The sequence below is a fragment of the Otolemur garnettii genome, unplaced genomic scaffold (genome assembly GCF_000181295.1).
Source record: "Otolemur garnettii isolate 467f Iridium unplaced genomic scaffold, OtoGar3 scaffold00049, whole genome shotgun sequence".
Taxonomy (NCBI): Eukaryota; Metazoa; Chordata; class Mammalia; order Primates; family Galagidae; genus Otolemur; species Otolemur garnettii.
Window position 1 is genome coordinate 9,948,943 of NW_003852444.1, and position 13,940 is coordinate 9,962,882.

General features: G+C 39.9%; 1 protein-coding gene across 1 annotated transcript in view; it reads right to left on the reverse strand.

Annotated features, from left to right (window-relative positions):
• Positions 1 to 13,940, reverse strand: part of LRGUK (leucine rich repeats and guanylate kinase domain containing) — a 107,272-nt gene that overhangs the window by 51,449 nt on the left and 41,883 nt on the right. Inside the window, exons 9-12 of the mRNA XM_003791666.3 lie at positions 12,822 to 12,908; positions 11,338 to 11,444; positions 9,307 to 9,426; positions 3,042 to 3,138 (exon numbers count right to left, since the gene is read on the reverse strand). Coding sequence (XP_003791714.1) covers positions 3,042 to 3,138; positions 9,307 to 9,426; positions 11,338 to 11,444; positions 12,822 to 12,908 — 411 coding nt within the window. The remainder of the gene's footprint in view (positions 1 to 3,041; positions 3,139 to 9,306; positions 9,427 to 11,337; positions 11,445 to 12,821; positions 12,909 to 13,940) is intronic.

A 13,940-nucleotide genomic window follows, 5' to 3' on the forward strand; every position in this document is an offset into this window, starting at 1 on the left:
CCATAGCTGGTCTGTGCTTCCTGCCCCCAGATGTTCAACAGATGTGTGGGGATGGACTGTCTAGGGGAGGCGTTGGAAGGCCAGAAGACAGAGCGTGTCTCTCAAAGTTTGGGTGGATCTCTGGAGAATGTGTCTGCTGCAGGTGATGAGGAAAATTCACACCTCCCATAATCAAAAGGAGTTTATGATACAGCTTCTAAAGTTAAAAACTCAACAATAAACACCTTTGATATTTAGGCCTTTAAGGTCACACTCTCTTTGTTCTTTGGAACAAACACTGTAACTCCTTTTCTTTTAATATACATTTTTAGATAGATAGATAGATAGATAGATAGATAGATAGATAAAAAGATACTGGCTCTCTTTCCAGGTGTATGTTTTATTTTGTTTACTGTGTAAGATGGTTAATTGGGCTTCACCCAAAGAGTTGGACAGAACAAAAGCAGCCTTTGGACGGCACCTGCACCATCAGCTGTCCTGGCTCTCCAGGCTGCCCGGCACACACTGCCCATTTGGACCTGCCAGTCTCCATAACTACACGAGCCACTTCCTTATGCTAAATCTGTTTCTCCGAAGAACGCTGACTAATACTCTTTGACTTGTCCTATTTTCAAACATATACTTGAATCACTTCTCAGATATATACTATAAGTTCGTTTGCTTATGTATACAAGGACTTCCCTTTGGGAGGCTGCATGGTCAGCAGTCACCATCCCCTATAGGTACATTTAAAAGACACCCTACTAAACTGAGGCATTAAGGCCTGAGACAAAGGGCCCGCCCTTAGCTCCAGTGGGAGAGGGTCATTTCACCTCCTGCTGCATGTAGATTCCCTAATAAACAACACGAGGCATACGTTAAAAACCTTTAGGTCTGTAATTATACCTCCACAAGAGACAAGGGTTTCTGAGGGTAACTGTGTCCATGTCCATAAAAAGGGCTTGTGTGTCTGTGGGCCCAGGGTAGGGGGGATCTTATCTTAGGGAGGGAGTGTCTGATGGAGGAGGCACGCATCCATGGGAGGCTGTGCAGGGCTCCACCTGTCTGAGCAGGTGTGGCCACCATCCACAGTAAGTGTGCCGGGGTGGGGACCAGCTGTTAGGTATATGTTGGGGGAGGGGGAAGGTGGTCTGTATACAGAAGGCTGAGAGTGAGGTTGTGACTGGCAAAGCTGACAATGTGTCAGGGATTTATACTTTCTAGGTTTGTCACTACTCATGAAACAATCTCAAACTCACATTAAAGAAAAGGAGATCAGAGCCAGAACTCAGGTTGAAGAAAATTACCTTATAGGTGATATATGTTAACAGAGGCTGTAAAACTGAATGCTTCTCAAACACACGAGGCTTTCTGCAGAGGGAGTAAAACTCTAAATATAGCACAGAAGTATAGCGACTTCTTAGACAGGGATTGAACCAGACTAACTTGATTACAGATCAAATAAGGTGTGGAGCATCAGGGGAGCATATGGGGCACTGAGAACAGATGAACTGAACTGAGAAAAAAGTACTGCATATTCCAACGAGAGAAATTAATGTTAATTTTGGGAACTAGTTGTCTTTCAACCTAGAATCCTAAGAGTAATGCCTCCTACTAATATCAAGATAACTCCTCGAATCTCTATTAAGGCTTTTAGAAATATGAAGTCCCAGAGTACTCCTAATAAATTAAAAGGAACTGCCAAAATATAGCCTTAGGAGAGAAAATTATAAGAATTTCCAAGACGTTCTTCTGACAAGGTTAGAGGAAAAGTTGCCGAGGGATCATAGGACTTGTGTTTCTCTGTGAACACGAGAAGTCCTGGAACTAAAGTCACAGAAACTGTAGAGCCAAGGATTAAATGTTCCATAATTATGCACATTAGGTACAAGCCGTGGCCATTATTTGGGGTGGGAGCAGAGAAAGGAGGAAAAGAAGAGAAGGGAAAAGGGGGAGGGGACAAGAAGCCCTACCAGCGTCGCGTGTTGGATGTAACTTTTTCAAAGCAGAAACATAGATTAGTCCCTCGGCTGGTCCTTCTAGGCTTGGGGCGGGGTGGGGGGGAGTGATACAGCACTCATTTAGTGATAGAAAAAAATGCTGATATAAACAAAAATAAGTCCCATGGTGAAGAAAAAAATAAAAGCTTTACAGCTTAATGGGAGTCATGGGCAACTATGTATTATTAGCATATACTTTCAACAGATAAAACACCCTTGGGTTGGGAAGATTCCCTTTGCATGTAAAAGTCAAGAAGGAACAAATAAATTGTTTTGAGAAAATGAATTTGAGGACAAAGGTGTGGTGAACTACTACCCAATGAGTAGATTATCAGAGTTTTGGGTTTGAAAAGCAAAAAACCAAAACCACAAAATTTAAATTGAACAAGACTAGCCTGAGCTCCTAGGAAATGGAGTAACATTTCAGGGTAGTTATCTTAGCCTAGTAAAGCACCATCCTCAAAGAAATGAGGAATCTTCTCCTGTCTCCTTGCAAGGGCTTTCATCTGCATTAGCCTGCTGCTTGGCTTTCAAGACTCAAGAGTTCTCAAATGGGAACGTTACCATGGAAAGTAACATGTCCATGACAAGCCAGCTAAGTGGGTGATATTATCCTAAGTGCTTACTGTTACAATTAGAAAGCACCGCTGATAACCATAGGAGTAACCCCTGGACAGAACCCCAACCCCCAGAACACTCAGTTCCCAGGCTTTGTGCATCAAGTCTGAGCCGTTCATATTTAGTAAAATTAGATTAATAGCAGCAGCACCTATAGCATAGATCTCAAGAATTTTTGTAATGCTTTTAGTTCTATTTCCTTAAAATATCTACTCCTTCATTTTTATTAGAAATTTACAGTATTTTCTCCAAGATTATAAAATTAAAAAGCCAAGTGAAGAATGCTATATTAAGTAGTATAAGAAAAAAAAAACAATAAGAACTTACTTCTCATAACAAGTACAAAACTTAATTTTTCCCTTTTTTATTTATTATTATTTCCTAATATTCCTGCTAGATAATATATATTTCTTGTGCAATAAAAATAAAGGCAAACATTCTCACCATGTTTAGCATTTCATCAAAAACTTCTTGAGAGATGAAGTGATAGTCAACTCGATCCCCTTCTCCAAAATAAGGCTGTCTTGTGGTGTGACAGGCCCTGGAATGACAAAATAGATCACATAGTCTATTTCTATTAACTTGAAATTCACAATGGACAAGTTTTCACATAAAGTACGTTTTTAGAAAAACAGAAGTGATTCACAAATCATAAATCATAAAGTAATATAACTGTGGAAACACTGTGGTTTTGAAGTGCCAGGTGACATCCAGTTGCTATAGTCTATAGCCTTATACAAATTGCAGATTATTGGCAACAAATCTGTACCCATTGCTATTTATCACCTTCTGAACCACCTCCTCCGCCATCGTGTAGTAATACTTACAGAAGTTTCACAATATTTTCTATTCATACATTTTCCACCTAACGGCTTCCACATTCTCTGTCATCTATTAGCATTTCTATAGGTTCCCCTCCTCTCCCTCTGCCCAACCAGCCTGGTTGTTTTTCAGGACTAGTTTAAGTGTCTCCTCTCTAGAAAGCTTTTCCTGACTTTGTATGGCTGGATAATTCACATATTTATACTCCTGGAGCCTCAGCATCTGCGCCAACTGCACCCCAATTACTCGTGCAGGGCCCTGCCTCCTCTACCTCTTGAGGGCAGAGACCTCTCAGCACCTTGCAACCTTGCACGGCTGGTCCACACTGACATTGTGGACGGACACCTTGTGGGCGTCTGTGGTTCCGGTACTGAATGGCATTCTCAACTCAACCAAATAGGCCTTTTCCAACCACTGTCTGAGATAGCACCCCCCACCCCACTACACCGCCCTCTTGCTCTCTCCCACCAGAACTGCCTTCTTTTATATACATACAGAGGGTGCCAAAATAATGTATGCACATTTTTTTTTTTTTTTTTTTTTTTTGAGACAGAGCCTCAAGCTGTCCCCCTGGGCAGAGTGCCGTGGCATTACAGCTCACAGCAACCTCCAGCTCCTGGGCTCAAGCGAGTCTCCTGCCTCCGCCTCCCAAGCAGCTGGGACCACAGGCGCCCGCCACAACGCCCGGCCATTTTTTGGTTGCAGCCGTCATTGTTGTTTGGCGGGTCCGGGCTGGGGATTTGAACCCGCCACCCTAGGTGTACGTGGCTGGCGCCCTAGCCGGTTGAGCTATAGGCGCCGAGCCAATGTATGCACATTTTAAAGAAAGGAAGAAACCAACTGTATTAAAATGGTGATCTCAATATATACTGATAATGTTTATTATCTTGTATGTTGTATCTTGTTATCTCTTATAACTGCAGACATCAAACGTGACTTGACTGTTACAACATATGACTTACATCTGGTTTTTTCCTATCTTCCCCAGCAGACCATACGAATCATGAGGGAGGACTTTGCCTTACTCCCCTTAACTCATCAAATGCCTGGCACCAGGAGGCATTCACTAAATACTATTTGTAAAAGAAATGAAAACATACGAAGTGGAAACAGCTGCTAACAGCTCCTAAAAGTGCTTCATCCAAGGTCATGGAGCAGGCCAATGTAGGGCCCAGAACTAGAACCCAGGAGTCCCAACTACCAGCACTATTAGCCTAATGATTCTGCCTTCCTTATGTGAAGTTTTGGAAATGCAAAGAAATTTTAACATTATCCTGTCGTTTGAAAGAGGAGATGAAAATAGCTAGACACTTGACATGTTATTTCATTTATTTTTCACTAAAACCGTCAGGTAGGTAATATTTCTTACTTCGATCTATCTAATTAACTAATGAAACTGAGGCACAGCAATTAAGTAACCTCACTAAGCAACAATGCCAAGATGACCCCAAAGTTGATTCTTTGTGACATCATAATATTTAAGAGAGTAAAATCGGAGGCTCAAAAGGCTCTTCATTACAGAATCAAATAAAAATAAATTTCTATAATTCATACCACTGTTCCCTCCCATCATAATGAAGAATTAACTATACTACTAAATCTTGAAGCCTTAACATTACATTTAAATCTTATACACAGGAGAGAGTACATTCTAAGAGAAGACTGTCAAAACACAGTGACATTTGTTTTGTTGTCTGAGTACACTGGCATTTCTTCACGTGCGTTGGCAGAGACTTGAGACCCTCTGACTACTGGTGTCCTTGACAGTGAGGGAAGGTAAATCAGAAGCTTGGCTCCCTGTGCTGCAAAGCCTTAGCATAGCTCTCGCACACTACACTGAATTTACATTTCCCACCAAAGGAACTGAGTGACAGGATTTTTTTCAGAATTTCTAAAAGGAAGACAAAACAAAGAAGCAATTTGAGCTCCTAGGCATATAAAAGAGGAATGGCACCACTGACGTGGAGAGCGCTGATGACAGAAGCTGCAGCCACTATGGAACTTTCTATAAGGAAGGACCTGAGATGACTTGTGGTTTTTTGAATGTGTCATCCAATTTCATACATACAAACGTTCACTGCGTAGTACGCCACCCAAATATGAACATCTTAAAAAGGAAATACAGAGTGAAAGCAACTATCCAGTAAGAAAAAATGATGCAAAATTTTAGACAAAGAAATTTGCTTGAGTTATCACTTTCAATATTCTTCCTCACCCGTATCTAAATATTTCCACAAGTTTATTATTTACTAATTTATGTACTAGTATAATTAAACCATGATTTAACTAAACTATGGTTCATAATTGGTGCCATACTCCTCATTAGTTTCACTAAACAGACAAAAGGACTGAGTTGAAGATTAACCCCAAATGGCAAAGCTGGTCCTAAAAGCCTAGAGTGAACATGACATTCTCAAGGCCAATTCATGGCCACACGTCACTGAGGCTATGATCAAACAAAGTCAGGAGAGGAGATGATCTGGAAGGAAAGGAATCTGGAAGGTGAAGCCAAATAATGGAACATTGACAGATCCAGGGAAATTCAACAGGAAGAAAAGATGTCTAAGAATAGCTAGCAGGTGGTTGAGGAAATAGAATTTTTTCAGTGTGATTCTGAAGCATGTAGATTTAGAATCTTAATTCTGAACCATATTGCCTCAGGACATAATGAACTTCTTGCTACTGCAAATATTTAGGCAGAGGCTTGGCTTGAATTCAGAACATGTCTGACTTCAAGCGTATTATAGCACGCCATCGTGTTAGTAAGTGGGCCCTTCCAACGGACATGGATGAGAACTCAGGTATTCCTAGAGAAATCTCATAGGTAAATCAAACCAGTCTGAACACTCAATGCAAATATATGTCCATAAATTGCTGGGCACAGTTTAAGTGACATGAACACAAAGGACTCCAGCACATACCATGTCTGAGTATCACACCCCATGCAGCCACTACTCTGCCCAATTTCCAGTAACTGGAAAACACCACTTTCTAACTCACGCTATTATTACCTGGCACTATAGTCTAACTGGTCTCCTTGTCTCCAGCCTTCTTTCCCTAAGCCCTTCCCCAAACAGCTGGCAACCGTTTCTAAAATGCACCTGTGATCATGCCATCCCCCTGTGTAGAAACCCTTTATGATCAGACCCCTGTCTACATTTCCAGCCCCGCCATCTTGACACTGTAGGCTTCTCCAGACTGTAATGTGCACTTTCAGTTAAGGAAATGTGCCTGTTGTCCTCCCTGCCTGGAATACAGCCCCCCACTCCAGCCCCACACCCCTTTTCCCTTTTACTTTATCTCAGAGGCGCTTTATATCCCTTATAATAGCACTATTCAAACTACTTTATTAGACAACATCTACCTGTTTGAATCCTATACTTTCCACTCACCACCAATTCTGACCAGAGGGGACAAACACCAGCAGCAGCACTAACAGTACAGCAGAATGAAGCTAATTTTAGGATTTTGTTTTGTCATCTTGTACGTCCACTCAAATTTCATATGGCCCTAATTATCCAAGGTCTGAGTTCCCCACTAGATTATAAATTTCATCAAGGCAAGGACCTCACCAGTCTTATTCCTACTGTATCCTCAGGAATTAGCACATGGAAGAAACTCAATAAATATTTATTGAAAGAATGAACAAATGAATGAGCCCATCTAACTCTCTGTATCTCCCTCAGTAAAGTTGGGGAAAATCACCTAGCTCTAATTGTAGTCATTTTTATTAAATGTTGCACATAATGCCACTAAGTCAGTCATCATTCACTCATTCCATCAGTTAATCATTTAACAGTATTTATGTCACATGTATCAAGTGCCTGGCCACATGCTGGACACTGTAAGCTCAATGGTGAAGAAGGCTGACATGCCCCTACCCTCACTGGGCTTACAGACAAATAAGGAAACAAGCCCTAAATAATCATAAGCATTCTAATAAGTGAAATACAGGACTTAATGAAAATGGGTAATGGGGGGGGGGGCAGTCAGTAAGAATGGAAAGGAAGACTGGATCAAAATCTTGATGATGAACCAAAAAACACCTCCAAGAACAGGAAGCCAAGTGTGTCTTGGCAGTAGCATATCACAAAGAAACAGGACTGGGCTACCAACATTTGTAACACAATGGATGTGAAAGAAACTAGAGAAAGCCTTGTTCCCACAGGTCACAGTTGGTTTGTTGAAGGGCTCCAAATTTACACATAAGCACAACAGTCAGCATATACCCTCCTACCCAAGTTTGACCTTCCAATCATTGTGTTCAGCTTATCTTTTAGAACAGATTCAGTACCCCCATGTGAGTATAATGTACTCTATATTTTCTTAGTCTAAAATTAACTTTTAATTTATTTTTGTAACTTCGGGGTGTTTAAAATATATTAATCAATAAATTATTCTATATTATTTTTATCCTAGAGTTGTTCAAATGAGGAAAGCAATTTTAAATATCTAAATAAATGAACCTACTTAAAATAGTGTTTATATTGTTTGAACATGCGCAGCTTAAGGGAAGGGACTTTTTTTGGTAATAGCATTAGAAAATAATTTACACTTATTTTTCTTGCTGTCCTATCTGTCTTTATAGTCGCAGCCACAGCTCTCTGACAGACACTACTAAAAGTAATTTCTTTGCCATACATAAAAAAATACAAGGAGAAACCAGTTTAAGACACCACCGTGGCAATTCTAAATCTATAAATCCAGCTGGAGGGTTTCTTTCTTTCTTTTTTTTTTTGTTGATGGTTCTAGGTTTTCAAAATACTTTCTTCTATTTTAACTGAATCATTAGGAAATCACTCAGCAAAACATTTGCTCTAAAAAAATTGACCTGTATTGCATGCTAACCTGAAGGAAAGGAAAAGAAAACTTGCTTCTCCTCCTTCCTCCCGAAATGTGCCTGAGAAGAGGAAGACCTGTTTGGGGACAAACAAGCTCAAGTGCTTCTGGAGCGCGCTCTGAGCAGAGTCAAGAAGAAGCTGTCCCCGAGCACAGCCCTGCCCACGGCACCTCACAGCACGCTGCTCATGCTGGCGTCCAGCAGGGCCACAGGAGCCTGCGTCCAAATGCCACCTACCTTCATTAACAAGATGTGTATTTTCAAACCCTGGGAAGTGATTTGGGCTGGGACTAATTATAAGGTCAGACAATTATGTTCATGAACTCATCCTAGAAAAAGTGCTACACACCGTATTGCCAAATATCACTATGGTCACCAGATGACCAAGGGGGGCACTTGGAAGGTGATTGTAGTGATATTCAGCAACGAGGGATGTAGCACTAGTTCCAGGATGAGTTTGCAAACTTAATTGTCTGAACTCGTATATCATAGTATAATAAATGGCAAAGAAGCCGATGAGCCTTTTATGGAAAAGCTATATCATGGTATCAGTGAGCCATGCTTATCTGTCCACTTGTTTTATTTGGGCAGGGGCAATGTCACTGCTGTGTGTTTACTGCCTGCTTCATAAAAGACAAACTATTGTGTTTCTTTTTGCTGTGCATTAAGTTCTTCTTGTATTACTGGGAGTAGACTTTAGCAATCATCTCTACCACATTGATTAGAATGGCATGAGAATCAAGATTCCTACTCATTCCAAGACCAGGTAATCACATTGATCTGATGTTACCTATTATTTACTTTCAAGGATTAACACTCTCATGGTGCTCTGTCCTTGCAAAGAGCTGGTATCTATTGGACATTCAGTTTACTTACCAACTTAAAGCTTTGCTGCAAAATGTCACTTAAATATTGAATTGCTTTAGAACTTGCTTAAAATTAATAGCCAAAATTAGAAATACCTGAGATTTTACCAGGAATAAACCATTGATGTATGCAACAACATCGATGAATTTCTAGGTCTTACAAGCCAATAAGCAAACTTACCCATATCTGAAGTATGTACTAAACTGTCTGCAGAGGCGGTGGGCAAGTTCTCGTTTCCCGCAAGCTTCGGGACCAGCTAGGATCAACATGGGGTAAGGGGCATCCAGGCTGGGAAGAGTGCTAGTACAAAAGACCAGAATTCATCGTTATCCTTACTCTAATAAGACAGCATATTAATGGCATCTGTTAGGTAAAGTTTCTATGTTGCAATTGTTGCAATCATAATTAACCCAGATAAATGAGCACTTCTTCTACGCAGACACTGTTTAGACACTGCTTTCTAGAAATAAGTTGATTATAATATGCCAAAAATAATATTCAAAGCATAGATAACAAACAAGGTAAAATATACATTTATGTAAATTTACTTTAACAAGACTTTTTAAAGGAAAAATATGGTTATATAGATATGTGTGTATATATATGTATATATATATATACCAGTTCTTGATGATATATATATCAGTTCTTGATTGCTAGAGTAAAATGTTCTACCCAGAATTCATCAATGAAAGAAATAAGACTGCCCTTTGAGGGCCACTTTAACATCCATATCTACCAAATTACAATACAGAAGCACAAAGCAAACTTAACAGAAATAACTGAAATTCACCTGGGCAATTGCTACATGGCAGGTACTATTCTAGATGTTTTACATATATTATGCCATTTAATTATCACAAGAAGCTGAAGAAGCTATTCCTGTTATTATCTCCATTTAACACAGGAAGACCCTGAAAGACACTAAACAACACAGCCTATGAGTCCCACAGATAAGAGGCAGAGTTCACCTCCTGGGTCCTGACTTCTGGCACTGGCCCAGAGGAGGAAAGGCATGGCCGGGATTGTCACTAGCTACCCATCCTGGCCCTACCTGGTCTTTGCTCTTGTTTACCCAACAGCCAGAAGTGACCAAGATATACGTGTTTATCAAATGCTGCTGCCCACTTCTTTGCTATATATTTTTATATAGATGTACGCTATGCATTTATATAAATATCTATATAAGCATGAAACAACTAGCAATATTACAAACTAGAAAAGAAACAACAATGAGGACATAAATACTCTCTTTTAAATCAAATGTGCTTTTCCAGATGTAGGTAAATAAATGATCATTCATTTCACCTTAGAGGGCTACCATAAACACATAAAACTGTCAGTGTCTGCATTATTAAATTACACGTAAAAATCATGGCCTGCATTGCAAAATAAAACATTTTGCTCTCTGTTGGAAACCACCCATGTGAAGTACAGGAACAAATACCACATGAAGAAGAGAAGCCATTTATAGCCAAGAGATTTTACAAGTATTTTTAAGACGCCTTCGGGTATTGCTAGAATTTCTGCATTATACTTAGAGCATAAATGGCCATCTGCTCCAACAGATTGTTTGAAAAGAAATGGAGGAACTGTGGTAAGTCTGTCTTCAAATTTAGAGGTGAGAGACTCTATTCATGTGTGCCACCAAGCTGGGCGATCCCTCCCTGCTGAGGTGATGGCAGCTCAGTGCAAAGACCATTTCAGGTTTCCCTCCGGCTACCTTGGCTTCTTTCTAGGGACTCCCTAATAATCTGAATTCATGGAACCCTCTCTGGCAAGAGTCTTTAGCATTCACTCACAGCGAAGGAAAAATTTACAATGGATCTAAACCATCGCAGTTTTCTGTTAATGAAATTAAGATCTGCATTTCTATCTTGAGGGAGAAAAGCTGACAAACTTTTATTTTGTTAATTTCACTGTTATAGGGTATAGGCTAGTCACCATGGAAGGGGCCAGATGAAAGCATGAGGATCAATGAACTCCTCACCATGCTTAGGAAAACACCAGGAGAAGGGCACATTCAAGTACATGGTAATAAGCCATAACGGAGACAACACAGTCCCTCACATAAAGACTCAGCCCCTTCCCTCCACAAAGGTGAGAAAGCAGCATTTGTAGGAAATAAATGGTCCTGAAATAGAGGGCTAGGAGAAAAGGATGAGAGGCCTACCCACCCTGAGTCCTACCCTGTGGATCCCTGATAAATACCTGTCAAAAATCCTCTGTGGCTGCATCATGCTGTTGACAACGTGGGTCAGGTGATCTCGGGCTGCGGCCACTTCAGGGGGAGGGTTATATTTATTCACAGCTGAAACCTTTTCCAGAATTAGAAATGTAAAAGGGAAAAAAGTGTTCTTTCAAGAAAGAAGACAAGGGCTAGACTGTCCTTAATGAAATATTCCAGATGGGCAACCAGGTACACAAAATAACTTAGCACACGCTCATGAACCTGTGCGTTCGGTCTTCACATGCACTCTAATTTTCCTGAGACCTAAAAAAGTGATAATTATTTTAAAACATTGAATGGTAGTCCTTTGATCTCCTACTTCTTCTTCATACTCTCTTGTTTGGCAGGGCACAAGGAAAGACAAAATCAAAAAGAATAAAAGACCTCAAAAACCTGTGATTACTTCTAACACATGTATAGTTTCAACACTCCAATTTTTATTATGTGAAAAAAAATAAAATTTGTAATTCTAGATTCTGGGAGCTGATTATCTGGAGAATATTGTTTTCTCACCAAGAACTATTCCCATGAACTGAAATTCTACCAAACCTTCCTTCTCGTTTAGCATAATTTTCTCCATTTAAGGATAAGGGCCTTTTCCTCAAAAGGTACAGTTCTCCATTCCCTTGTCTTTGCTATCCCTCTAAATAAATGTCCCCAGTCTACCACAGCTTTACTACTACATGATTTTGAATTTGATTCCCTTTGCAAAACATCAAAGGAAAAGAGAAATCTAATAAGTGCCTTTGAGTGTGAGAATAATGACAGACTAGCATATGCAACTATTTTAACCGAGATTTCACAAAGGCATTTATGGACTGGAACGTGTGCCTCTCTACATATTTATACCTGTTTTCATTCCATCCCAAAATTGCAACCAGTGTAAGAAATCCCTCATTAGTAGATATTTCAGCTGTCACCAGCCACTAAAGCAAGACAAAGCAGCTACCACAGGGATGGCAGGGAGGGAGGCAGGTGCCAGAATTCAAGGTCTGGTTACTCTGGAATTGTGTGACCAGATGAATCCTTATTTCAAAGAGCAGAATTAAAGACTTATCAAAGTAGTGACTTATCTGCATATCTTTTGATTATATGGTAGAATGACATTATAAAATGTTTTATTGTTAAACAAATTTTTAAAGTAACACAGAATTATATACCCTCCAAATATGATTGTTGTCCAAACTGATCATCTGCTACCTATACACAGGTGATGCTACCACCTGTGTCAAGTCGAGTGCTGTTTCTGTCCCCACTGCCAGCCTTTTCCCACACCAACAGCAGGCCTCTGACTGCATTGGTGCTGATGCTCAAGAGGGTTATAGATCCTAAGACAAAGAATCATTCCCTAAATAATTAATGTACATATTTTATGTGTCACATGTATTGATTATATTGGGTTTGTGGCAGGCAGTGTGAGCTTCTGAGCACATTAACCCATAAACCATGAAATATGATTACGTACCTTTTCTTCCACTTTAATCTTCCTCTGATCTAATTCTGTTAATCGCGGTAGTGTAAAAATTACAAAGGGCCAATATTCAGATTTTTCCTATTTAAAATAGCAAGAGGACTATTCAGTTGTCTTCTTTTCCCAAATCAACAAGCACCAGCATTCTATTGTCATGAGCCTGGGTCTTCCACCTGCTCCCTCATCATTCCCACAGCCCTGCAAAGGACTCGGCACCTCACGCTCACCAGTCCCCTTCTGTTAACGCAAATGCAGACCACGCTTTGTAACTTACAAAGTTCTTCCAATGCTTTTGTTTATCTCCCTTTAAGACTAATACAACAGGTAGGATTATCCTCATTTCCTTTTTTTTTTTTTTTAATTTTTTTCTCTCTAGAGACAAGGTCTTGTTCTTTTACCCAGGTTGGAGTACAGTGGCACAATCACTTCAAACTCCTGGGCTCAAACCAGTCCTCCTGCATCAGCCTCCTGAGTGCCTGGAATGACAGGCATGTGCCACCATACTTGGCTGGGTTTTCTTTTTTTTAATTTTTCATAGAGTTGGGTTCTTGTTACACTGCCCAGGGTGGTTTTGAACTGCTGGCCTCAAGCAATCCTGCCCTGCCCGGGCCCCCAAAGTGCTAGGATTACACTGTGAACAACCTGATTATTCTTATTTCTAAAGGGAAAAGCTACAAAGCCTCAGAGAGGTGAAGTCATCGAGTATCTTGCGGCCAGTGACTCAAACCATCTTCCAACTTCAGTGAATTTCATTACTCTAAATAATAAACCTATACTCTGTTATTCTTTATTTGCATTATTTTGTATTAATGTTTATCTTTATGAGCCTACCTTATAATAATAAAATCCTATTCTTTATAAGACTAGTTCATTATTATTCCCTTCTAATCTGCTGTATTAGGACTATCCACTTTTTAGAAATATTATTTAGAAAGGAAGTATTTAAATTATCTGCCACTATTCCTGTGGCAGGACTCTTTTGATTTTTAAATCTTTATTATTTGTTCTTAACTTATTTTATTTTTACCTATCCAAACATGTACATCAAGGTATGCACAACAAAAAAGGTACTCAGACATACATACAAAGTCAGGGGCCTGTGGGAATGTATGT